The 21917-nt window shown below is 44.7% G+C and overlaps 2 protein-coding genes across 3 annotated transcripts in view; both read right to left on the bottom strand.

Moving 5' to 3' along the window:
* The window catches only part of Smurf (SMAD specific E3 ubiquitin protein ligase), a 110496-nt gene extending 103370 nt beyond the window's left edge, over window positions 1-7126 (bottom strand). The window contains exon 1 of the mRNA XM_050173916.3: window positions 5721-7126. Coding sequence (XP_050029873.2) covers window positions 5721-5772 — 52 coding nt within the window. The 5' untranslated portion in view covers window positions 5773-7126. The remainder of the gene's footprint in view (window positions 1-5720) is intronic.
* Window positions 7127-8298: 1172 nt separating this feature from the next.
* On the bottom strand, window positions 8299-21832 carry LOC126525961 (uncharacterized). 2 transcript variants are annotated; one of them, XM_055067847.2, is made up of 11 exons: window positions 21743-21832; window positions 21538-21605; window positions 21377-21472; window positions 21221-21285; window positions 20982-21061; window positions 20517-20612; window positions 19788-19969; window positions 12275-12410; window positions 11014-11053; window positions 9557-9719; window positions 8299-8534 (listed from the first exon to the last, which is right to left on the bottom strand). In XM_055067847.2, the coding sequence occupies exons 2-11, from the start codon at window positions 21582-21584 to the stop codon at window positions 8447-8449; spliced, it is 993 nt and encodes a 330-aa protein (XP_054923822.2). In that variant the 5' UTR covers window positions 21585-21605; window positions 21743-21832; the 3' UTR covers window positions 8299-8446. The 2 variants fall into 2 exon arrangements, with proteins under 2 accessions (XP_054923822.2, XP_050029920.2); XM_050173963.3 differs by having other exon boundaries at window positions 21538-21805.
* Between the last annotated feature and the right edge of the window lie 85 nt (window positions 21833-21917).

Raw genomic sequence — 21917 nt, 5'->3', positions numbered from 1 at the left:
TTCACCCGTACAACAAACCAACTGGTTGTATTACACGGGATCTTCTTACTATTTTTGTATTTTTATTGTATATCTATTGCATTTGTACAGTATTATACTAGACTGATATATATATATATATTCCTACACGATAGCACATAACGCTAACAAATGCTATATTCGCATTTTTCTTCATAATTTTTCATTGGCGCTTTCTAGCCTCGTCGACTTAGGGTCCAGATAACCATTATATAAACTCAGACTGTTAATCGCATAAGATTTTTTTTTTTAATTTCCACTATTGCGTGACGATCGATTGAGGTTCCTGCACCCAAATGTTCCTGTGCAGGGCCACATCGAAATGCTGCCGCTGCGGTGGGGGAGTTGAACCCACGATTCAGTGCTGCTCGGAAGCAGAACGCTTCGTCCACTGACCCAACGCGGCTGATAGTCAGATGAAATAAGAGATATATAGCAAACATTTGGGCATTCAGGAGTAACCGGTCCAGTCTCAGGACCCAAACACGTAGAATGGCGGAGAGCGGTCACAAGCCGCTATTTGGAAAAAGAAGAAAAGAAATACATGGCGGTAGTGGTGTTGGGTCACGTCACTATACGCTTAGCCAACAGGATCTTGGAACTGCCCTTAAATTTACACGGCATTCGAGAATAAGCGGGAGGGGGTTACACTTTGTAAGCGTTATTTATGTTTATTACGTACCACAGGTACTTGGGTCCAAGCAGGCGGACCCCAGTTGCAAAGTTACAAAGTACAAAAAAAAAAATTAGTACACCATAGGAGCAACAGGAGCTCAGCTCAAGACCCAGTGCCTGGGGGTGGCTCGCTAATCGTTAAGCGTTAACACAGGGATAGGGAGGGAGGGTACGTCACACTTCGTAAGAGTTACTTAAACCGGACCCCGACGTGAACGGCCGGCCGGGGTGTGTCATCGAGCAGGGAAGAAGTTTGGGCGTGTTGGTAGTTCAATCGTGAACTGGGATACATTGCGCAAGAACGACACAAGGACGAAGCAGGAACACGGGACCAGCGCTCGTCCCGTGTTCTTGATTCGTCCTTGTGTCGTTCTTGCGCAATGTATCCCAGTTTACGGTGTGCCATCGACCCCGCCGAAGGCGCGGTGTGATTCACGCGGGTCACTGGCGTCACGCGCAGTGCGCGCGGAACGCAGGCCGTCGCGTCTAGAGTGGACGCCGAGTCACAAGTTCTATATCTCCGTCGCCGCCACGGACTGCGTCCGAAGGCCGTCCCTGGGCGGATAGCGGCGGAAGACTCCAGTACCGTGAGAAAGGGACAAGAAGGTGTCGCTTATATAGTATACTCTGCAAGGCGCCTGCGCCAGGGCCGACAGCCTCCAAGTCCTTCTCCCTCCACCCCCCTACCCCTTTGGGAGTCTGAACGAGAGAGAGAGAGAGAGAGTGTGTGTGTGTGTGTTTAAACAAAAAAGAGCCTACGCCCAGGACAGGGGTAATTGGAGGTCGCCGGGTGAGGCCTTCGCCTTGCAGTGGACATAAAATAGGCTGCTGCTGATGATAATGATGATGCCCGTTGGGGAGTATCCCGTCGGCCGCTCCCTACATTCCGGCCAGGAATGCTGCGTCACGCTCTGATAACGCGCATGCCGTTCGCAGACGACGGGATGCCCGCAGATGACGATTATCGTTTTCGGACAAGTTCCAAAGGGCACAGAACCCCTCCGACTCGTGATCTATTTGTAGCCACCCCCCCCCCCCCCCAAAAAAAAAAAGTGGATTATAGCACCATTCTCTAGGAGGAGGAGGGGCGGGGTGGGGTGAATCAGCATCCACTGGAACAGCTGCAGGAGCAGTCCCTCAATCTTTTGGCTACCACCATGGAAGACACGAAGACTGCGACAGAGTACATACGTGGGTCCAACACCTCCCCCCCACCACGCCTTCCTATTCGCACGAAGGTCGTCGAGTTATATACCAGTCGCGCTCAAAACCCAGCCATGCACATCCGGCCAGAAGCAGGAATACCAATTATGAAAGGACAGTAAGAATCGATTCAGTAAAGCAATGGACGGAGCTGGTTCATGATTGTATTGCGCTTAGCGTTACAATCACGAAACTAATGGACGAACATAAGGAACAAAACGTGAACGTACGCGGCGCGACGTACCTCCACGTTTTGTTCCTTATACGTTCGTCCATTAATCTCGCTAGAGTGTAACACTAGCGCAATGCAATCATGAAGTAAGAATCGACGCTTTAAAATCAGTCCGCTTTATATTCCCGAGGTATTCTTTCAAAATGCTGTCTTCATAATCGTTTGACAGAAGGAGATTTCACTATACAAGCGGAAATGATCTAGAAATTAATAAATTCTGTGGTTTTACGTGCAGGAACCACGGAAACGATTAGGAGACACGCCGTATCGGGGGTAGACTGGATTAATTTCGAAGACCTGGGGTTCTTTAACCGAGGAGAATTATGACGACAGTCGCCTTTCTCGAGTTCGGCGAGCGAACGGCGACGTGTTACGTCACAGATTTCGAGCTAGCATCTGCGCGTGTTCGGACCATTTCTGTGCGGAGAAAAAAAAAGAAATATCTGGAAGCTCGCTAGGTTGACTCCTCGATTTTCCTTGGAACGCAACGCAGTCTTTATTAATCGACAAAATGTTAAACCTTTAGGCTCGAGCAGATATATTGAAATGCATGACGTCCTGCGAGAACTTCAAGATGGTGTCGTCAGTCTCTCTCTCTCTTTTCCTTCTTTCTTCTTGCGCCCTTTTCCTGGCTTACCAACCCAACTACACGCGCGTGATAGAAGTGACATTTTCGGGTGTTCCAGATGTGCAATTTACAAACCCGGAAAAAGTACGTATCCCTTAAGCGCATGGAAACTGACTGAACCCAGCTGCCGAATAGGTTAGATGTTATTAACAAAGTCGCACCGCGCTAATAAAGCCTGTGCAACTGCTGCATTTGCCAAACCACTAAAGGGGCAATAAAGAGAAACAGCAGACTAGTTTACAGTGATAAAGCGTTCTTTTAAAACTCTATTATAAATATATTTGGGGTAACAATTAATTCGTGCATCAGAAAAGATGGTCAAAGTTAGATTTCTCGAATCTCGCGCCGACGCCGGTACGTCACTGTGACGTAGCGGATTTCAAGTTATTTCTTTTAAACTTTTTTTTTTGCCTGTCGTGGCTCTCTCTATGTCAGTGAAACTTGTCACGTTCAGTATTTGGCTCTTTTTGGAACACGGTGTTGATAATCTTTACCGACAAAAAAACTTTACTTGGCCTGAGCGCACGCCGTCCAAGTTCACGACGCCACGCAATCATGACGTCACGCACGGCGATGACGTGTAGGAACTACCAAGGTGGCGTCGTCAGCGATCACGTTTCTCCGCGTTTACTCGCTTATCGAGCCTCCTCACACGGTAACAGTTGCGTTTGGAATTGTAGAAGGGTATAATTTACTACTACAAGCTCCAATTATTTTTCTATGTAGTGTTCCCTTAAGTAGGAACAAAGTATTCTGGCTTCCGCAAAAGCATAGTGCGAAAGCTACTTTGCTGCGAAGGTACAGGCAGAGTCCTTGTACAGGTCAGGTTAGCTTAGCCAGGCGTTTCTCTCTTTTCCGGTTTTACTCTACAACGTGACATCTAAGTTACTATTTGTACGTGCGAAAAAGCTCCCTCAAGAAGTGGCAGGCGGTCCAACGTATACGTTTACGTTCACCCGGAAGGGCCCAGCGGCCGAAGCAAAGGCGCTGTGGCCTTCTAGTTTCGCCAGCCTGGAGAACAAAGACGCGCTGGGAAAAAAAAAAAAAAAAAAAAAAAAAACGGCGAGTGCGCAACCACACACCATGCGCCTTACACGCAGCCAGCTCCTTCCAAGCGTTCAAATAGCCCAGCTCGACAGCGCCGAAAGACCTCAAAACGCTTGACCGAACACGGTCTTGAAGGAGGAACACAATGGAGATAGAAAAAACTGACAGACACACTGCGCTAACTCGACGCGCTAAACAACGGTAACAGATATCTCGCTGTCCAGACTGGTCGGCAGAAGTGGCGAGTTTCGTCTGGTTCTGTGGCCCAAAGATAACTTCACTTTCACTCGCGAAGCCTATCGCACCCCCGTCGTATACACGCAGTTCTGGCGGCGCTTTTTCAAAGCGACGGCCCTGCCGATAAAGGGAATATCAGAGCGTGAACAGGCCAAGAGCGGGGGCCCATGCGGAGTCAACATGGCAGACGATCGTCGGGCAAGGCCCTTTCTTTGCAGACGACGCCGAACAAAGGTTATGGCTGCAACGGTCCGTTTGCCACTGTTCTTTACGAGCAACGTGTAGGCCATTTCGTTCCTGAACATAAACGCAGCGTCGACGACAACAGCCTGTTGTCGACAAAACAAACCAGCGTTGAGTAGTGGCTGGAAAACCTGCAAGAGGTTTTACCGCCGGACAGAGTCGCTTCCGCTGTTTTTGCTCAAAGGCAGGAGAAAATAAGCAAGGTCTGCGGAATCGTTCCCGATAGGTCGTTGCCGTTCTGGAGCAAAACAGGCGGGCGGCTGTTAATTTAGACTTCAAGCGAGTCACAGATGTTTGCCAACAACCACTCCAGAACGACGCGACGCGTAATCACAAACAGCCGACGGCATGGCATACAAAACCAAGAGAACCGCGGGTGTGACATCTTTTCTCTTAGTGTGTACCATGTGTGCATCTCAAATCGATGCGCCGAGTCGATGCCTGCCGCACGTAGCCGCATCTGGAATGAATCGGGCAACCGCGTCGAGGGATCAACCACCCGCTTCCGCCAGTTTCGTTTCCTCTTTTTTTGTTCGTCTTCCGTGACCGCCGCAACTTGTTCCTTCCTGCGGCAGCTGCCACTCCTGCTGGATTCTCGTCGTTTCCGCCGAGAAGCGGCGATCCCGAAGGCGCCTCGGGCGAGGGCAGGGAGCCAACGAAGACTAAACCAGCCCGGCTATGCCATCGCGGAAGAGCTTTTCTTTCGCGGCGGCCGGGGGACCGGAGACGCGTTTTTAATCCAGTCACGCGCTGCCAGCAGAATGCAAATCGCAACAACCTCCGACCTTGTAGCGGCGGCAGCGCCGAGCCATGCGATCTACCACCATCTGCACGCCTCGCGAGGCGGACTCGTCGGGAGCCGTCCATAGAGCCGTCGCCGACGACGATTTCGTCTGCAACTTGCAGCGCGTGAGGCATCGACGGAATTGGAAACGAGCGCCGGCGGCATCGAAGGAGGCGCGCATTTGCACCCAACATTCGGAACGAAAGGAATGCCCTTCCTACGCTTCCCATCTCTGAAACTCGGTGGATTTTGCCGTCAACTGGGAACAGTTCACGCGCGAAACAGCGCACGGTCGCTTTTTTTTCTTCTCGTTGCATCCGCTGGCCGTGTAGAAGACACCCGACAGAAACAAAACTGGCATAAACTAAGAGTGATAATCGTAAAGCACGAATTCGGCGGCACAGAAACAAAGCCGTCGCAAGAACTGCCCATCGCCCCGCCATCCGCTTGTCCACAGACATATAACACATCGGAAAGTTGTTCCGTACTCGCGCTGTCGGTGCCGAGTTATCCGTTGCTGCCGTACAGGGTACGTTAGGCCTAGCGAAGGTACCGACTGATCCGTTTGGCTCCAGGGTCGCGGACGCTTTCACGGAACCTCGGCTGCGAACGCGCCGCCGCGTCGTGCGGTGCTACAAGGACGGGAAACTCACCTGTCAGTCTGATCTTCATAGATCCGTGCCGTCTCGTCGGTGGATTAGCCATGACGGATCCAGACGGGACGGGGGTAACCCCCCCCAGAACTCCAGGGGCACACACACACAAGGCGATGACGCTCCTGCGGCGCACGGGGCACTTTGCGCTTGCCGATCCGTCACATCGGCACAGCGGACACACGATCACACATCCTGAAGATACGATGGGCAGTCCCTTAGAAGCATGACCTAAGCAGGACGGCCGTTATAGCGAAGCGTTTCCCTGAATCGGCGCCGCCGCACACATTCCGACGAGACCCCCGAAGCACACACACAAACACGCACGCCAAGTCCGACAAGCAGCCAAGAACGGGAAAAAAAAAGTAACAGCAACCGAACAAACTTCGGCAGCGAGTTTTGTTTGCGGACGGCGGCTGGCTGGGATGCGGCTAATGCAGCAGCTGGCGCGGAGCAAGTTTGACTGGTGGCGCCATCTTACGGCACACGCTTCAACTAGGTAATGCAGCGTAGGCTCACTTTCGTAGTCGATTCGTCGATTACGAAACGGCGCGAGCAAAAGTTACAGTATGAGAGGCTGAAGAAGCCAGTAATGACGTAACTCGACGGCGCGATTTTCGAAGTTCGGCACCTGACTGACGCGACTTGCCTTGAACCACCGCTTGAACTCCGTGGCAATGTGGCTACACGCCGTTTCTTGTCTACTCGTCCATACACGGCACCAAGCGAAATAGGGTGTCAACTTTCCTCCTCCACGGTGTCAAGTAAACACGCCTTGACAAAGCACCACTTGAACCGAGTGATGCTCTTTCTTCCTGCTATCCTCGCCTGACCTTCCTTGAAATCGTACTGGTGTGTGTGCGGAAGGGGTCGGGACGGGTGGGGGATCAGAGAAGCGATCCTCGGGAAAGTAAATAATTCCAACTAGTCCCAACACAAGCTTTAATCGGAGGAGATACGGGACGAAAGTCCTCGCCATGGCAACGAATGGTCAACAAAAACGTCATTCAATCAGCCGTACGTCTTAATCAGAGGAGATAATGGGACTAGAGTCGTCACCATGACAACAAAATGATCAACGCAAACGTCATTCAGTCAGCCGTACGTCTGTTCATACGAAGTATCGACTAGGGTTCGCAGGACGCGAGATTGACAAAAGCTTGAGCGGTATGAAGAATTAAAAGTCCAATTTTACACTCGCACGAAGCGTAAAACATTAAACGATGCCTGAATGAGTCTCGCTGCACTGGTCGCTAATGCTACCATACCGGCTTGGCAATATCTAGATTCCACAGTTGTCTTTTTACAGTTTTTTTTAAATTCATGTTGAGATGATGACAATGGTATGGGTGCTTCTCAGTACCAGATAAGTGGGCATGATTGCGGATGGCAATAATCGTTACCTAGGGCATGTGGCCTGATTGGATTGGATTGGAAAAACTTTAATAGAAGTCCTGCAGGACGCACGTCAGCGCGCAGTGGGCGTCTCCCACGCAGGGACCGACAGGGAGTACCTGGCGGCCGCTGCGCGAGCCTGCTGGACGGCCCATTGCTGATCTTCTAGGAGCGGACTTCGTATCGTCCTCTCCCACTTGTCGGAGGTAGAGTCGGGCGGAGCGTTTCTGCACTCCCAGAGCACGTGTGCGAGTGTCGCCGTGACCCCGCACGAGGGGCACGCATTGTCTGGGTAGACGTCTGGGTAGATGATGTGTAAGGTGTAAGATGATGTGATGTGGCCTGAGTGAACTATGTCTTACAAATGAGACTTCCCCCCGCCCCCCTTCTGAGAACAATTTCAATTCAATTTCTTGTCTTTGTCCCAAGGCTTCACGAGAGCTCCACGAAATTTACCAGTATAGAAATTTGCAACGAAGCACATTGAAGTTACCTTGCTTTGGCACCACAGCTTTCTTATCTACGCTGTGCTGCAATGCCATCAGTTGCTACTGCTGCTGATAATAAAATCACACATCCCTGTTCTCTGTAGCAGGACACGTCAGTACCTGAACCCCCAAGGCAAATAAATAATTCTTGACTGATTGGCTAAGCGTATGACACAGCAACAGTTGCGAGCTGTTCGAAAATTGCACAGACTCCACTATCATGGGCAACGATCACCATCATGGGCAACAATGCTCATGATGGTGATAATGTTTTTAAGCAAATATTCACTCAAATGCTCTCACATTGACAGTCATTGATAGATTAATTCTACAGATCATTTTTATTTCCAACCATACTTTTTCATGGATTCATATTTTTATGGACTCTCAACTCACACCTTGGCATCATGGAAACCAGGGGTTATAGCCAAATAGCACTTCCATGTCCTTAACTGAACATGCATCTTCGATGGCCCATTCAGGTGGTCATTTGAGGGTACTCTGCATCGTGCTACGAAGATGGTGAAAAACAGCTTTTAAAAAATTAACTCACTGTTGAAGTGATAATCCTGCTTCCTTATCATCAGTGGAGCGTGCTTATGCTAGCAGTAATGCTTAGTTACTCTTTTACTTGACTCCTGTGGTGCTGCCAGAGTGCTCTAAAATGACCACCTGAATATGACACAAGAAACCACTTGGGATTTGAGCACTTAATTTATTTGCAGCTTCAGTACAAAAGAGATTCGATCATCAGTAAATGCAGTCCTAAAAAATGCACGAGAGCTGTTCGATGCTGCTGGTTGAACACTTTGCAGGTATGGGCGATGAACACAGGAAGCACTGTCATGGTTCACAGTCGACAAACGCAGGAAAACGACGTCCCTTATTGCAGATGATCCCATAAAAGGTCTGCACAACAGCAGTGTATTCCCTGAAAAATAAAAAAAAGGCAATAATCAGAAATCAGACTGCTGCCACATGGACACACTATGTAAACAAAGCCGAGAATGTTTAGCTTTATTATAAATGCTTTCCCACCATGTTCATTTGAAGCTTCGTACCTTCTTGTCTTCATGCTTTCAACCTCTCTTACAGAGGTGTACACAATGTGAAGCAAATTGTTGACACAAAATGTGATCTAAAAAACTGAAAGCCATTTTTGCACATCACTTTCTCATCAACTCCACTGATAAAAAAGCGATGCAACCTTTCAAATGAAGGAGTCGCTGTCAAACCCCTAGTAAAACCCCTAAGGAGACCCATCGGTAACAATTTCACAAAAGGGTGTCTTCCCAAAGGGTGTAAAGTTTCGTTTCAGTGTAGAAGGGCACTTTTCAAGCAGCACTACAGGAATTGAGAGTGTTAACAAAGCACGGTGACCACCTCATTCAAGGTACAAAACTTGATGTCAGCATTTTGCATACAGTCATGTTTATCTATTCCTTGTGCGCGCACAAGACTCCGTACTCGGAATGCCCTGATTTTATGCAATGTACTGATTAGAACAGATGTGGCTGCTTTCCTTTCTACAATCATACACTGACGAACTGGTAATGTCCTGCGCAAAATGAAACTAGAAAAATGGCAACGGACCTGACAGCATAGTATAGTGACAAGTGTATTGTACTGTTATAAGTAATGAACTGCTACCACTCTGCGGTCTGTTCTATCCCTGCATAGTCGCTTATCATCGCATTTTGCAAAGCGATGAGTACTTGAGTACAGAGTACTTGTACAATGTGAACCAACAAGCACACAACAGAGTACTTCTTACACACAATTGGATTGACCAAAATTGTTTTAAACATGCAAAGCATTTTACTTATGCTTAAATTTTACATTTTGCTGTGCTTCCTTGCATTTTTGACCAGAGGCCCAAAAGATATTCACGTCGTCAACACTTTCAGAAGACTTGTGCACAATTTCGGAAAAAGATATCTAGGTAACACTAACTGGTTTGGGCAAGGCGTGCTTTCCAGAAGTGGCAAAATACTCTCGCCACAGAAGTCCAGAATGCATTTGTCCAAGGCAGCACGTTTCTTCTCAATGTAGGTGCGAAACTCCCTTCGGAACTCCTCCCGCGATGGAAATGTTGGCGAGGTCAGCATCGAGAACACTGCGCGGAAATACAATGACATCTGTGCATTATTCAGTGTAACCTTCCAAGTATCTATCACGATCAGCCTACTTTCTGTATAATGCAATACAGAGGCTTCTCCCAATGCTTTCTATACTTATCGCTGCCATGTCTTCCAATTTCCTTATCTCATCACGCTATCTAATCCTGTACCGCCCTAGGCTGTGTTTCCGCTCTCTGGGCATACAGGTACAGTTCAGCATTTTCTGTTTTTATTACTATATACAATGCACTTTTTTCTCATGCGAAATTCAGAATGTGTGTGTGCGTGTGAGTACATTTTTTTCAGACAAATTGGCCCGACTTCTTCAAAGGATACTTTTTCACATCGAGCTTATAGCAGTGCGACTGCTTTACAGTGAATAACTGACTCGCTAATTTTGGTGATGTCAAAACGTGCCGTATAACTGCAGATCCTACTCTTCAATGCTTTAGTTGCATTTGCTATACAGAATTGTAAAGTTTTAGAGAAGCATTCTAGCAAGGGCACAATGCCATATGGCGATGTGACTATGCAGGAATCAAGAGTTGAGTTCATTTTAGATTTGAACAAAAATTAGAATCAAACTTCATTCATAACATTATCCAGGAACAGAGCTCGTATGAATAATACAGAACAAAATTATTAGACAGAAATGACTAGGCCTGGGAGGTAACCATAAAAATTCTATCGCACCAAAGAAAAAGAAAAGCTGAGATGTAAGTTGCAGTAAAATTATGTTTTTAATTCTATTGCACAACCACAGTGGGAAAATTTTTTTACAAGCACTAATTTTGTTTTAAATGTACAGAGCCTTAAAACAACTAGGCAGCAAAGCAAGGCGGATCCAGAAGGTCTGCGCAACTGTTACTGTGCTTTACCTCATAAATTACTAGTCGCGTAGCAAAAGCTATGGGTCATGCCAGCCAACGAGAAAAGTGAACCAGAACAAGGGTTATTCCACTGTCCACCTCTGGTGGTCCCATGCACAATGACACTGACTGAATGGAAGTGTCACGCAAGAATTAGCAGCACAAAATGGTCCAAGCCTGGGTTTCACCTACCCTAGAACATGCAGCCACGTTTTATTACTTATTGACCGACACCAACTATAGCCTCAATACATGGCACAATCAGTAAGACAGAGCACAGTACACAGGTAGCCAATTTGAACAGTACAAAAGAGGCAGAAAAGCTATTCGAACATTCATACAGCTTCACCATATTGTATGCTACACGGGAATGCTAATGTGATTATCAAACTGCAGAAACTTCTAAATGACAGTCACTTACATTCACTTTTACTTGATTCATCATTTTCGGCAGCAGCTTCCTGAAAGGTCGTGAAAAAACATTTGTGTTTAAACACTAACTACAACTAAATCTTACATGAGTAAAATTTTTTTTAGTTAGATACTACTAGCATATATCACCAAAATAATAGCAGAAAAGCTTTAAGGCTGGCAACCACACATTTTACTATATTGCAAATAGAGTTCGAATTGCCCTGTAGTAGATCACAGGCACGCCTGCTGATGTGCCATGCAGCTGCACGATAAAGTGGAAATGACATCGATCCCAGAACTGCACGGAGTTCACTAGGAGCTGTTTCAATCGTATTTCTTGTCTTTAAAATAAGCAGAAACACCTTGCAACTGCAGCTGTGTGTAGTATACACTCTGTGTATAAAGCAGTGAACAGTAAGGCAAAAGACTTCCCCGCAGAAAAAAAATAAAATGTTATGGCCGAGTGGCTGTAACCATATCAATATCCCCTGTTTCAGTAGAAGAGCTCATATGCAACAAGAATATATATTCATGAATATAAAAAGCAAGCACAAAAAAGAAAGATACGCTTACAAGCAAGACGACAGGAAAGCACTCGCCCTCTCGTTTTCCTTGTCTTCAAACTTTTTATTGCGCTCATTTTTTTTTTTCTCCTTGTTGATTAACAAACACTATCAGAATAAATTTATACGCAAGTAATTATTAAACTCTTCCAGGCCTCCCCCAGCGATCTCCAATTACCACTGTCTTGCCCTAGCTGATTCGGACTTAGGCCTGCAAATTTGCTAACTTCACCATGCCATGTAATTGTCGTCTTCAACTGTGCTTCGTTTCCCTTAACACCCATTGCATAACTCTAATGGCCCACCAGTTATCTCCCCTACACATTACATAGTGTGCCCAGCTCCATTTTCCCCTCTTAATGTAAACTAGAACACATTGGCTACCCCCGTTTGCTCTCCCATCCACATTGCCATCTCGCTGTTGCTTAACGCTGCACCTGGCATTTTTCCTTACATCGTTCGTCATGAGGTCCTTAACTTCCTCTCAACCTTCTCTGTTAACTTCCGAGTTTCTGCCCCACATGTTAGTACCGGTAGAATGCAATGATTGTGCACTTTTTCAAGACTAGTGGCAAGTCAGTTGGTCATGACTTGCATATTAGAACAGTTTTGTGCCCGAATAAAGCACTGCAAGATTACGGCGGGTGAAAGCGCATTAAATCCTTTAAAAAAAAAAAAAAAAAAAAACATTGCGCGTTAATGTACCTCAGCATCGTACACCAACAGGAACTGTTGTCGCTCGGGGCAATCGGTGTCCTTCGCAGCGCACTTCCGTGCTTCATCAACTAGGGCGGAGAACTCGCGCAGTTGTGCTCGAACCTCAGGAACGCTCAGCATTTCTCTGTGATGTAATTGGAAAAAAAAAAACGAAATATTTATTTACATTGGAAATGTGAGCAGTACAACAAGTAACTGATCTGGGGGCACATTGGGGCATGCTTTGAGTCTACACAGGTTGGAGACGCCGTACACCTGATCACGAAAGCCTTTCGAAATGAGGAAAATGCCAAACAGCATAAATTATGTGCCATATCACATCAGCTACAAATGTACAGCACAAAATTCTATGGGTGTGTGAATGTTCGAAACTTTCAAATAACAAATCAAATATTGCCCTGTACGATTCAGTCTTCGAATCAAATAGCCACATTTGATTAGGTCATTGAATCAAATAGCCAGTACTCAAAAATCTGAATATATTTCAAATACTCTACATCATCAACTACACACGACTAAGCATGATATTGAAGCAAAAATGTGCCCCGCCCACTGTAGGCATAACATACTAGAGAAAAACTGTTTTCTTTCTTTCACTATGCCATCACCACAGATGACAGGCATGTCTGGTATGTTCGCAAAGATATACATTGATAGTAATTGGCCCACGATGTTACCTCCATAAACATTATATGATAATGCATAACCGCATATGTTCCTAAGAGCACCGAGCTTGTGAACAATCTGCTTAGTTGTTCCTAATGCTCTCTTTGTGCTTTTGATAAAACATGCTTTATAATGTGCGGTGTAATGACAGAAACCTTCAATTGCTGTAATTACCCTGATGTTAAAATTCTTGGTGAGAAGGCTGTACATTATTTGCAAGCTATTAGAAAAACATTCAATTCAATTCTCGCACAATTCGATTTGTATTCGATTTGATCTTAAAAACTGTTCGCCGCCTACCTCCACAAAATTTCTTTCTTTTTTTCAAATTCCAAGTTTTATTGTGTGCCGAGTTCAGCCACCAAGCAGCTAGGCCCTACAGAAGTGGAAAACTCTCTCAATCTTACATTACCATGAGTACCTTCTAGTTCTTACGTTATATTTGTGCAAATACGGTATTATACTTGCTTTAATTAAGACTGAAGGCTGTACCAATAAGTTTGTTGTGATGTCTATGAAGTGTGTATTTTAAATCAAGGCTCTATTATTAGGTTCAAAGTATTTGAGTTTTTTCACAGTTTCCACATCCAAAAATATTCTGTAAGCTGGTGTAAGCTCACTCAACCTTGATAGTACTGCCATAATCAAGATTTGCTATTTAATTCTGCTTGAAAAGTAATGGGAGACAAACCTCAATGAGTATTTAAACTGTCTGCGCATCTGGGGACACAATGGCAGGTTCGAGAATACCAAACCTCCCAGTTTGTAGATACTGAGGATGAACGTGGAGTCTTGGTATGAAGTGATGAGTGTACTTGAACAACTATCTGAGAATCATGGCTTAGAGTGATCTATGAAAAAGAAATGAAGTGATTGGCTTGGTATCATTGAAGCAGGTTGCGCAATGTTATGGGCAGAGGCAGCGCAGGCAAATGTACACTCCAGGGCAAAGGTCTGTGGAACACAAGCCCTGTGAAAATATCTTGCCCGTCATCTCGGCAAGTACACCGCAAAATTTCACATGAAAACGTCGTTGTGCACTTATAAAATTTATATTTTTGATGCTTGACCCTTCAAGAATTTGTTTTTTCTTTTAAACAACCGTGTTCCACAATACTTTTTCCCCAACTGTACAGTAGCTGTCCCAGTAAGCTTGCTTTCGCCATGGTGCAACAAAAGCAGGTATGACATTTACGACGACCCCGGATTAGTGCCCGCAAACCATCGGGCTGCAGCATGCAGGCACTCAATGCAATAGCGAGCTATGTGGCTTGCAAACACATTGTTTCTTGCATATTGTGCTTCAGCCTTTGTGTGGCTTATGTGAATATGGCATGGCAACAAAACATACACAGTGAGAGTTTCTTGCTTTGCACTAAACACATTGTAGCCCTTGCATTATTCACAACCTAAAGCAAATGGTACAATGCACCTTAGCTTTGTCTTGCATCTCTCTCCAGTGACAAAGCATCAGCAATAATTTCTCACTATCTTTTATTTAGATATGTGCTCTACGATGTCCTCTGCTGCACCTAGCAAAGAATGTTCCCAGTACTATGGAAACTGTGTCAGAACAATTCAATGTTCAGTTTGTGATATGTCACTTATTTATTATTTATTTTATTTAGTGTCGAAATACTGCCGCCCTACAGCAGAAGTGTGTGCAGGAGAGTAATAATGAACTTACCAGAACAAACAAAACAGAAACAGCGTAAAACCACGATACTGAAGAACATAAGCCAACAGCAGTATCAAAGATGATTGTTGTGGTCATTGGCGGTTGCCTTATTACCAGTAATCCTACTATGTCACTTTTTGGCATTTACACTAGAAACATTTGTGTGCATCGACAGTTGTCTTCAATAAATACTGAAGAAGTTTTCCTACTTTGGTGATTTTATGCTTCAATTTCTTTTTACACGGCGGCACCATAGCTTCAATGGTGACGCAGATCTAGAAGCCTCACTGAGAAGATGCAGGTGGCAAGCTGCAACCTATTGGTGTTGCAATAACTGTTGTTTCACCTGCATTAAAACACTATGCTAAAGCTGCGTATCACAAAATAAAAATTAAATCATCAGGTTTGACGTTTCTAAACTGGCACAGTGGGTTAACCTGAAATGGCACAGGATTCGGATTCGGATTAATTTTGACCACCTGGGGTTTCTTTATGCACACCCAAGATGCCGTAAATGAGCATTTTTTTTCTTTCAATCTGCCCTGATCGTAACGCAGCTGCCATAGTGAGGAATCAAATACACAGTCTTGAGCACCACAGCAAGATGCTATACTCATTGAACTACCACGGCGGGTGCTGCCTAATTACACTATAAAAGAAAATTGCAGGTACAACTTGCGAAAAAAATTAGATGACGGGCGGCTAGGAAGAGGCAGGTTTAAACAAAGTGTTTGCAACCGTTTAGCCCAACATGCACAAGCAGCAGAAGCTAACAAACTATATACAGCTATATATATATCGCAATGTTGTAGTGCAGTGCCAATCACAGATTAGGTGCTTCTAGCTGTGCCCATTTCTCTTGTTCCCATACCAATATAGTGGAGGCAGTTGAGATAACCATCGCTCAGTTTCCACGGTCCCTTAAAGCGCACCATAACATCTGCAAGAAAACATTTTTGCATGTTCACACTGGCAAAAAACATCGGCTTCTGTAGATGACAAACCACAGGCACCGAAGCTAAAGACGACCCACTGTACAACGTCACTGGCACGTGAAGTCATGGACGTGCTAACTGGAAACAATGAAGCTGTGACTGAACGCTATCAGCAGCACCATGCTGCCACGAGAACATCAACCAACAAGATAAACACCGCCACAACAGTGGCGGTAATATTTTGCATAATAATGTCTTGCAATAATGCTCACTGACGAATCATAAGGATGACACAAGGCACAGGAAAGGCACAGCCCTTCGCTCACTAATTATGCAGACGCAGGCGCACCTGTCTACACTCTCAGGTCGGTGTTTATCTCATTGCTGGCTCAGGTCCTCGTGGCCGCACAGAGCCACCGGTAGTTTTCAGTTGTTGCTCAGTAGTTTCAGGTGAGCTTGTCCATGACCGTACATTTTATACTAAACTTAAACTCAGCAAGAAGGCTGCAAGGTTGATGCCTCCTCCTAGCAAATAGTAAGGCTCGGTATCAGAGAAGCAGACAATGATGAAGACTGCAAGTTAACTTCTGGCAAACATTCCTTCCAGATGAACCAACAGCTGGGCCTGGGAGTATGCGACATGGTAACTTGTGCAAACAAAACTGCAAACCAATGACAACTAAAGTTATGAATACATGAGAAAAGGAAAAGCACATAAAGAGTAGAAGACACATTTTTTATAAACCGCACATTGCGACGTGTCGGTTAGTGCAAACAGCATGATACTTACCATGGATACGTAATAAAATAAGCTGACAGTCAATTTAGTATACGTTAAAAAGGATGAAGGCAAAAGCTTGCGTGCTCATGAGACAGTCATTACATTACTTTACATTTTCATTTGAATGCAGTGTTACTTCCTATTACTTGTTTTCTCCCACCATAGGTTACAAGTTCATGTGCATTAATATACTCTATCTTAATTAACTATGCTTTAATTAAGTTTGCCTTAATCGACACCAAAGGTAGAGGGTTCAACTCTCGACTTTCACGATGTCAATTGGAATCCAACTTGGAGATATGGCCGGTTCACCCATATCCCCATGTTGGGCCGTGAGTTCGAATGCCTTAATTAACTTCACCTTAATTAACATCAAAGGTCGTGGGTTCGACTCCCACCAAAGATTGTGGGTCCGAGTACCTTAATTAACTCTACCTTAATAAACTGTGCCTTAATTAATTTCGCCTTAACACCAAATGTAGTGGGTTCAACTGTCGACCCTCATGATAATTGGAATCTAACTGCAGATATAGCTGGTTGACCCATATCTCCAAGTGGTTTCGCCTCCCACCAAAGGTCATGGGTTCGAGTGCCTTAATTAACACCACAGGTCGTGCTGACACTTCTTTGCCTTGGCTTCACGCTTTCTTATGAAGAAATTGATGGCCTAATTCACCCTAATTAACATTAAAGGTTGTGGGTTCCCCTCCCACCATAGGTCTGTAAACAACACAATCGTCGGCAAACATCCTGAATGAAGACTGTAGACCAATTGAAATATCATTAATATACAGCAAAAGCAATGGTGGTCCCAACACTGAGCCTTGGGGAACTCCTGATGTAACTGGTGCATATTGTGAAGATGTACCGTACAGGATAACAGCCTCTTTCCGCATTGACAAATATTCGGCAATCCAATCTATTTTACCATCCAAGTTATAAGCATTTAATTTGGAGAGTAGGAGACTGTATGCTCTACATCAAATGCTTTACGGAAATCTGAGAAAACGCAGTCCACAACTTGTTGCTTATCAATTGCTGAAGCTAAATCGTGAATAAACTGTACCAACTGTGTATTGCGAGATAAACCACACCTGAAACCATGTTGGCTGGGGCTTAGGAAATTATGTTGGTTAAATGAGCCATAACACAATCATATATTACATGCTCCATAATTTTACAGCTTATACTTGTTAAGGACACGGATCTGCAGTTTTAAATGGAGTTTCGCACACCACTCTTATGTATGAGAATGATTCGCGCTAACTTCCAATCATCAGGCATGTCAATTTCATTGAGAGACTTCTGGAACAACCGGGTGAAATAAAAGCATAATGCGTCTTCACAATTCCTTATGAAAGCGGCAGAAATCTCATCAGGGCCACGTGCCTTAGCCTTGTACACGTCCTTTAATAATTTATGGATACCATCGACACAACAGGCGACTTGTGGCATGCAGTCTATTTCAACAGGTAATGCAAAACAGACAGTTCGTGAGCTAGACAGCAGAAACACAGATGAAAAATAATGTCTAAATATTTCAACTTTAGACTCATTAGCATCAAAAATTGTTACATCATATTTCAAAGCAGGTATCCATTGGTTGTTCTTGCCATCACGCTTCACATACCTCCAAAATTCTTTGGTATCCGTGACAATTCTTTGTCCCAGATTCAAGAAATACAAGCCCTTAGCGATGTTGGACTTCTGTCTAAATAAAATTTTTATCGCTTTCAGCAAGGCCAAACGCTCTGGCGAATTATACGCCTTGTATCTTTGATAATTTTGCCGCTGTCTTCTAATTAGGGCACGTAACTCTGTGTTAAACCAGGGTTTGTCTTGAGCTCTCCTACTTGATATAACTCGTGATAGCACAAAAGCTTCACATAGTTCAAACATTTCCTGTTTAAAAGTATTCCACAGTTTTTTCATATTTAGGTTATCCACGAGTGCATCAAAAGTTGGAAAGAATGACTCGAAAGCAGCACTAATCACCTTGTAGTTGGCCCTGCTGTAGACGTAAGTCTTTCGGCAAGGTGTTTTTGCAAACTTCACATAAAGAACTGATAAATCTGCTAGAACAACATTGTGGTCGCTCAAACCTGGCAACACCTGTACATTGTACACAACATCAAGTACGTTACAGAGCAAGACGTCGAGTATATGACCTGTTAGATCAGTGCGCGATGGCTCGCGCACATGCTGGTAGAAGGTGTTCTGGTCTACAATATAAAAAAAAAGTTGAGTATAGACTCCCGCGAGCAGTATCCCTTGCTTCCCCAGCTGACCAGTCAATATCGGGAATGTTAATGTCCCTCCCTAGGACAAGGCATTCATTGTTAATAGTTTCAAGCAAATGGGATAAATTAACTAGTGGTTCTACAGAGGCACCAGGAGGCCTATAAAATGACCCAACTATTGATTTCCCATTTGGCAGCCTTACTTGACAAAAAAATTGATTCAGTTTCACTATCAGTAAATTCTATCTGGATGCTTGGAATACTATTATGGACAAGAATAAACAGCCCTCCACCCCGTGCACAGTGGGCTCGACGAAAAAACTCATACATGCCAGGAAATATCTCAGTGCTTGAGACAGTCAGGTCAAGTCAAGATTCGATTCCCCAAAACGATGGTCGGTTGGATGGTACAAAGAAAAAAGCGAAAATGCTCAACTTTATTTTTTATAGTATGGCAATTGATTAACAAAACCCTGACCGGGCACAGCGCACCATTGATAGCAATCTGTCATTGCTCCCGTGCAACAATGGATTCCCTGTCCCATTGAAATAGCCTGCTCACCAAGTGAAGTGTATCAAACTACAGAACTGGTTTCAAGACTTCTTCGCTGTTTTGTTTGACATAAGCCCGTAATTTATTTTGCTTATCACGGACAGTATGGGAAAAGTCTTCAGATATAGCAACGCTCAATCCCTTGACCTTGAATGCTTTTGCAGGCACGGCTTGGCGGGCTTTAAATGAATTAAAGCGCATAATGATGGGCTGATTTTTTTCCTTAGCAGAGTTTACCCAGGCTGTGTGCGCATTCAACAGATAACGAAGGCAGTTCAAACTTTGCAGTGCACAGACTTATGACGAGTTCCTCAGAGTGGGCTGCCATCTCATTGGCATTAGAATCCGCCAAGCCATAAAAAAGCAAATTATTGCGCCTCCCACGATTTTCCAAGTCATCCATTTTTTTAACCATGCTTGTCAAAACTTCGTGATTTTGTCGTTGCTGATCTTCAACATTAGCTAAGGTAATTTCAATTGTGTTGATCTTTTCGAGATTGAGATTTTGGCAAAATAATGTGCATCATTTGAATTTTCACGGGGAAAAAATTACACTCTGCCCAGAGCTACGCTCATGTAGACGTGTGTGGCAATATGCTCCACTTAATGACTGCCACTGAGACACGTTCAGAAAGAAAGTAAGCATACCTGTATGCGACCGTGTCACTTTTCTTCGAAGGACTGACTGCTCGTCGCTGTCTCTGGCATCGTGACTGGGATGTCGAGCGCGGCTGCTCTCTGATGATGCTCACCTTCCTCACTGTGACCACTGAACGACTCCGCGAACGCGGCGTCTGCTTTGGTGCAGCCGTCTTTGCTGCAACTTGGGGCTGCAGAAACAAAGCAGAAGCCTGCTTCATTAACTGCATGTTGAGCGGTACTAATGTAACTACTTTTGACAGAGAAAAAAGATAAATCAAAAGACTGAATTTTGAAATTTAGGATTTAATGTGCCGAAGCTGCACAATAATTTACGAGTGACACCGCAGCGGAGGACTGTGGATTCATTTTAACCACTTGGGCGTTCACACTCACAAATCAAAGAAAATTTAAAAAATTGACCTTCAGCTGCCTTGCCGCATTTCATGTTCGACTTCATGTATGAAAAAGTGGTAGGGAACTCTGCGAAATGACCGTAACATGAAAAGCTGTGAATGTCTCCAATGCAAGGTGAACTATAGCATATGTTCATACATGTATAAATTACTAACATACTGAGCAACACATAAACAAGTCAGGCCATGAAAACACGCCTATGCTAAGCACTGCATGCCACAGTAAACTTGGAAAAGCCTGTGGGCTCTCCAAAAGGCCACATGCGGGTTCAATTGTTTTGAAATGTTCACTGACAATAAACATCAGGCACTCTAGACAAACCTTATCATGCTGGCGGTCATTAATTTTCTTTGATGCCATGGTGGAGGCATTTTTGATTTTCGTCGGATGTCTTTCATTTTTACTGGTGCAGTCTCCCTAGAGAGAGAGAGAAAAAGGTTGTACAGAAAGGCAGGGAGGTTAACCAGTGGTAGTCCCGGTTGGCTACCCTGCACGGGGGAGTCAGTCTCCCTAAGAACAAGAAAAGGGCAATGATGTATGCATCTGGGTGCAGCCACACAACATGAAACAAATGTCTTCAAGATTGAACTTAGATGATGCAGTTAAGCCAAGCTTTAATTTTGTGCAATATATGATGACTTGACTGCGACTTGCACAGTCTCTTGCTCATTCAATGTTGAATATGTGTATGATATGTATCATATCAGGAGTAATAATCGCTCTGCCACCATTTTACCGGTGTTTATCGCTTTTGTGCCGGTGTGAATATCGATGACCAATACGTACACTGTCTCCATGCCTCAGCTGTTTTGCTTTGGCTAGCACAGTGTTAGCTTTCTCCAAGAAGTCTCCAAGTTTTTGCTTAGCTGTGCAAGAAAGAGAAAAACACGGTGAATATGGAAAAGGGGGAGGATAAGGCCAGTACGTAGCACACAGAATATATGTCGGTCAGTTCTGCGCATTTCGGAGTATGTTAAAAATTGGAACTTTCGTAAACGTGGCAGCTGACATCGACGAGTTCGAACCTTGCGTTATGTCCATTTGAGGAGTGGTGGCTTGGTTTTCTTTTGTTTCTTCTGCGGCAGTAGGTCTGAAACATGAAGGGCGGATGACATGAATAGAATAAGTTGAAAGAGAGAGAAATGATCTGTTAAAAAACAATAGATGGTAAGACATCGTACACAGAGATGAACTGTCGGTAAAACTCGTTCATGGTGTCCACCAACCGCCGCTCTGCATCGACCTGCGCTTGAATGTTGTTCAGGATAGCCATCAGTCTGAAATAAAAACGAATCTGTTCGCAAATAATGCACGACCTGACGAAACTGAATGCCTGGCTTACCGAGAGTGCGCCGGTTTCCACTTCGAAGTTTCTGGGTCAGCGTTCATTTCATCCGGGAAGCGCCGTCTCTGAACAACGCGAAAATCATAAAGTTTTAGGCTCGTGAATTCAGACCATAACTGCTATAACAGGAAACGGGGCTCGTCAACATCTCTTTGAGCCACGAGAGACGCCGCAAGAATCTCTCTCATACAGGCTCTCATACCTCTCATATTACGTGCCGCCATTCAACGGTTTCGGTTTTGACTGTTTAGCAGGAAAATTTTACAAGACGTCGCAAGAACTTGTTCTCTTTTATACACCGCAAGCTGGTTACTTACTGCGTCAATGTAGATTACGTTATGGTTACAAATGTGTAGTACAGCTTCTCTCTTTTAATA

The sequence above is a fragment of the Dermacentor andersoni genome, chromosome 8 (assembly GCF_023375885.2).
Source record: "Dermacentor andersoni chromosome 8, qqDerAnde1_hic_scaffold, whole genome shotgun sequence".
Classification (NCBI taxonomy): domain Eukaryota; kingdom Metazoa; phylum Arthropoda; class Arachnida; order Ixodida; family Ixodidae; genus Dermacentor; species Dermacentor andersoni.
This window is presented reverse-complemented; position numbering and strand designations above follow the sequence as displayed.

What these genes read in the sequence shown, in the direction of transcription:
- LOC126525961 (XM_055067847.2), bottom strand. Translation starts at nt 21,584, where the DNA reads ATGAACGCTGACCCAGAAACTTCGAAGTGGAAACCGGCGCACTCTCG. An exon ending in AGCTGAGGCATGGAGACAGT is followed by an intron (nt 20,613 to 20,981) that starts GTACGTATTGGT and finishes CTCTCTCTCTAG; the next exon opens with GGAGACTGCACCAGTAAAAA. An exon ending in TGTTGGTGTACGATGCTGAG is followed by an intron (nt 11,054 to 12,274) that starts GTACATTAACGC and finishes ACGACCTTTCAG; the next exon opens with GAAGCTGCTGCCGAAAATGA.